Raw genomic sequence first — 4,806 nt, 5'->3', positions numbered from 1 at the left:
TGTCATTTTATAATTCCCATATTAAACAAGTTACCGTGCATAGTGCTTTGGGGAGAGACAGACTCCAAGAGTGCAGTTCATTTCACGTGTCTTTAAGTCATTGTCTGATATTATCCAGAGCTGAATGTGTGATTCATGCTTACTACTATATTCTTGCTTTGCAGTTCTTACACAATTTTTTTTCTTATTTTCTTCTAAAAGTAAATAAAAAACTTATAAAACTGTCATTATTATATAAGAACTATACGTATTATGATGTTATTATTTAGTTATGTTGTTGCTTGGTTACATTTGATGCCTCCGCACGTGGGAAGCTACCGGTTTGAAAGATGCGGCTTCACTTGCTTTTCTGCACCAAGATGGCAAGGTACGTTGCATTTCTGCTCCCATTTTATCGTATAACTTATCTTATTATTTAGTATCTGTCTTTGTATGTACAGTGGTACCTCGACCCACGAACAGTCCTGATCACGAATAAATCGGGTTACGAACCAGATGTTCCAAAATGTTTTGTACCGGATGTCGAACCGTGTTTCGGGCCGCGAACCCATAAACGTCCCGAAAAGGGTCCAATGAAAGCTCCCCAAAGAACCACCTGAAACGCGAAGAAATGTCCAGTATAATAATAATTAAAAAAATCATATTTTCGAAATTACTGCATTGACTGTTACTCAGTCTTTTAATGTTGATTGTTTAGTTTTTTGGGGGGATGTTTTGTGGTTCTTTTCCGTGTTTTGGCGTCTTTCGAGCGACCAGCGTATGCTCAGTTTTAATGTTTTATTTAATTTAGCATTTGTTAGCATGTAAATGTAAATGTATGCTCTCAGTTATATGTACACAGTCTGTCATAATTTGATTGTACGGTAGGGGGTGTTGAGTTGTACTGCGCGTGCTCGAATTGTATATATGTATGTATAGAGTGACCTAAAGAGAAAGACGGCGATATGTCCTAGTTCATGGTGAATAACGTGTTGTGTGAACTTATTTTTCCATTTATAAATCCTCTATTATTGTTAGTCTTCTCCCGATTTTCTTACCGCTGCACCGACAGTTTGACGTGCCAACAGCATTATTTGTTACAAGTAAAGTTATTTTAATTTAAGTCTATATTCTTGGTCGCGTTCTCCCCATGTCCTCGTGGGCTTTCCTCCGGGTACTTGCTAAATTGCCCGTAGGAGTGCATGTGTGAGTGAATGGTGTGTGAGTGTGCCCTGCAATGGGCTGGCCCCCCCATCCTCGATTTTTCCCTGCCTCGTGCCCATTGCTTCCGGAATAGGCAACCCAGTAGGATAAGCGGTTTGGAAAATGGATGGATGGATTCTTGGTCACAGAAAAATATAAAAAATTGAAGGAAATGCAGCGTTTCTGAAGTTTAAACATATTGAACATAATACACATTTACATTATTTGAAATGGGAGAAATTGATTGAGGTCACGCACTTTTCACGTCAGGAACTAAGTTCGTGAGCCGAGGTATGACTGTATATTGAAATATGTTTGTGTAAAATTCAGTATATTGTTTGGATTATATATAAATTTTATGTGCAGGTTAGTTAGTGTCATATGCAGGGTTTCCAACCCTCACTCAAGATGTCTTGTAGTCAATCTGTTTTGTTCCATTATAAACCTAAAATTAGTTCCATCAAAAGTGTTGGGGTAGTCTGCAAACCATCCAGACTATTTACAAGGTAGTAAGACTGTTACACATATGGAGATGAATGTGCAGACTTGTCTGGAATTGAGAATCTCACGCCAGCCAGCTGACCAAAGATAGCAGCTCTGCCTGTGCAGTAATGCGGTTGTTGATTGGGAAGGTGTGGGTCAGTGCAGAAGTGTAGTCCACATGTCAGGAGTGACTGACAGCTCCATTGCATTGCCTGTATGTTGTTTTTCCTCATTCAGAATCAGACGAATGGAGAAAGCTGTTTGCTGGAGCGATGACAGATACTGGGCAACTTGGGACAAGTGGGGAGAGGTGATTGACTGGGGAGATGAGAAAGAGCTGTGCTCCCCAGCAGAATCACCTTCTGACCAGGCTGACAGTTCCACTGAGTCACATTCCCGAAGGCGAATTGCCAAGGCAGTTAGCTGGACGGATGATGCTTATTGGGCAGCCTGGGACAAGTGGGAAGAGATCATCTGCTGGGGTGATGAAGAGGAGTGCTCCCAAGTAACTCCACCCACTAGCCAGCTTGGGAGGGATAAGGGGATAGATGTACATGGGTTGGAGGCTTTTGTGATAAATAACAGGACAATCTCCATAAAGCCTGTAGACAACCATCAAGACAGTCTGAAGATAGGAGCTGTGCTGGTAGACCTCTGCCAGTTTGATCTCGAATATTTAGATCAAAGTAAATTTAATTTTGAAATTGTGCAAGTACAAATTGGAGAAGTTGAAGTGGAGGAGACTAGAGAAAAGGCTTTTGAAAAAGCATTTGAATTGGAAATTGTGGATGTGGCAGTAGAAGTTATAAACAGTGAATTCCAGCCGAATGCTATAAATTTGGATATTGTTGAAACTAAGGTGGACAAATTATTATTGGAAGAACTGATCGTTGGCGATTTAGAAGCAGGCAATGTGAAGGTGTCAGTATCAAATGGCAATGTGGTGAAGGTACCCTTAAGGTACCCTTCACCACAGAGGAACAGAAGGACCAGGCAACCTTAGACCATACTCTCTGGTGGTTGACTCGTGGCAACTGGACTTGTCTCTGAAACTTAGAAACGTTTCGCTGCTCATCCAATCAGCTTCTTCAGACTGAGGGAGGTAGTAAGTGTCCACATATTTATCCTCCTGGGTAAGTAGTATAAGGGGGCTCGTTGAGTGAAACAAAGTGGGGGGGGGGAGTTGCGGGTAGATGTAACCAGTCCCTCCTACTCCAGTAGAGTGGGTCGTTAAGGGTGGTCCACCTGGTGGAGGTGTGACTTGGGTCTGTTTTTTTCCTGGGAATTATTTTTGTTTTGGCAAATGATGAGAGGGTCGCAGGTTAAATTGGAGACAGGTTGTGCCTAATGCCTCTACCTCTGTTGAGTGAGGGGTTGTGCATTTGCACATGCAAAGCTGCTTGGACGAGCGGTGAAACGTTTCTACCTTTCAGAGAGGTACAATGTCTTTGGATGTCTTTTGTCTTGTGCAGTCTGGGAGTTGACTGAATGCTGGGGCGGGGGTAGCTTTTCCTTTGTAGTGGGGTCCGGTGGGGCGCCTTGGGCTCTGTGGGGCCCGGTGGTGCTGCTGCCTTGGGCCCCGGTCTGGATGGGCCTGGGCCCCCCTCCCTGGATGGATTTCGGGGAACGGGGAGTGCCTATGGGGGTCAGCGGGGGAGCTGGCTCCGGGGGGGGAGGTATTTTGCCCCCCCCCCATTCCTTTCCTCCCCATCCCTAAATGCTTCCCTCCTCCCGCTCCATCACACCACCACACATGTAGGGCTTTGAGGTGTAGGTGCGTTGCTGGGATGCAGGGTAGGTATTCCTCCTCTGTCCCCTCGCGACCACCTGTACCTCATTCATACACTACAACGTAGACACTCTCATTACTTACTCTCTCATGACACATACATTTAGGGCGTTGGGGGTGGGCACACAGAATGGCATCCAGAGGGCGGTCTGTTCATTCAGCCTTACCTCTGGTGCCAGGGCCCACATCTCAATTTTAATCACACATAGACATTGAGGGCTCTGGGGAGAGGCGGAGCTAACACCAGCTGTTGGTCGGCAGGGGGTGGTTAGTGCCATGCCCTTCACCTGTTTTAAAAGCACTTTAGAACAACACACACCAACACCACATCTGAGCGGGCGAAGGGGGGCATGGGGTCTTTTCACACCCCCGTTCCCTGTTCGCCATTTGGGGCTGGGGGCTGAGAGGAAGAGCTGGCCGTCTGGTCGGGGTCTGGGCTGGTGGGCTTCTCGGCTGCTGCGGGGTCCGGGGTGATCTTCTGGTCTCCTCGCCAGAGGAAAAATAGGGGTCCACATAGAGTATATATGGGGAGTGAGAGTATGTGTACAGCGTTCATTTCTGTGTGTCTAAATGTTGGGTGAATGTGTAAATATTTGTTTATGTCTGCATGAGGGTGGGAACGTATGCTTGTATATGTGTGTGCCTGTTTGTCTATACACACGTGTCAGGTTGGGTCCTAGACTCCACCTGAAATAACATCTCGGGCACAATAAAGTGGTCCTCCGCAGAGGGGGGGTGGTGGAGGGAAAAAAAAAAAAAAAGCTTGTGACCCACCGACCGATTTCTTATTTGATTACTGTTGTTCCTTGTCTTGTTTTTGACCCCTCGTGGTCTGCTTTTGTTTTTATTAGTGTCTCTAGTGTTTATCCCCTTTCCTCCTTTGAATCCCTGAGTGAGTCGTCCACTCTCTGTTTCTGCTTGCTCCATGACACGCTGTCGCTCTCAATCCGCCCTGGACCTGTGACAGTATTTCTGTTTTTGCTTTTGTTTGGACGTACTGAGTTTAGGATACCTAGCTTAGAAGGAATAGTTTAGCCTGTCATGTGTAACGTTGTTAAATGCGCTTATATCAGTGTTATGTCACAGTACCAGAAACTTAAAATGGTACATTTTGTTTTCTTTTTGTTTTCTTGCAATTACTACATACAAATGTTTAATGTTTTGCTGACATCTAATTAGAAAATAAATGCATTTATGCTTTAAATGATCTTTTTGTTGTCTTCAATCATTTCAACAGGTGAAAATGACCTGAAATCAATGAGTTTGAACACTGGACACTACATTCCGTGTTTGTGTATAAAGTCATGTTTAGCGTACATGCGAGTTCATTCGTATCCTTTTCCCCAGAGACA

At 44.6% G+C, this 4,806-nt stretch overlaps 1 protein-coding gene across 1 annotated transcript; it reads left to right on the top strand.

Moving 5' to 3' along the window:
• The first annotated feature begins 249 nt into the window (after positions 1 to 249).
• LOC125721436 (uncharacterized) lies at positions 250 to 2,914 on the top strand. The gene is made up of 2 exons (XM_048997342.1): positions 250 to 367; positions 1,903 to 2,914. The coding sequence occupies exons 1-2, from the start codon at positions 330 to 332 to the stop codon at positions 2,666 to 2,668; spliced, it is 804 nt and encodes a 267-aa protein (XP_048853299.1). The 5' UTR covers positions 250 to 329; the 3' UTR covers positions 2,669 to 2,914.
• The last annotated feature ends 1,892 nt before the right edge of the window (positions 2,915 to 4,806 follow it).

The sequence above is a fragment of the Brienomyrus brachyistius genome, unplaced genomic scaffold (genome assembly GCF_023856365.1).
Source record: "Brienomyrus brachyistius isolate T26 unplaced genomic scaffold, BBRACH_0.4 scaffold33, whole genome shotgun sequence".
Classification (NCBI taxonomy): Eukaryota; Metazoa; Chordata; class Actinopteri; order Osteoglossiformes; family Mormyridae; genus Brienomyrus; species Brienomyrus brachyistius.
Note: the sequence above shows the minus strand (reverse complement) of the source record. Positions and strands in the feature narration are given on the sequence as shown.

Excerpts from the sequence above, each read along its gene's own strand:
- LOC125721436 (XM_048997342.1), top strand. The coding sequence starts at position 330 with ATGCGGCTTCACTTGCTTTTCTGCACCAAGATGGCAAG. Across the intron at positions 368-1,902 it reads TTCTGCACCAAGATGGCAAG|AATCAGACGAATGGAGAAAG; the intron begins GTACGTTGCATT and ends TTCCTCATTCAG.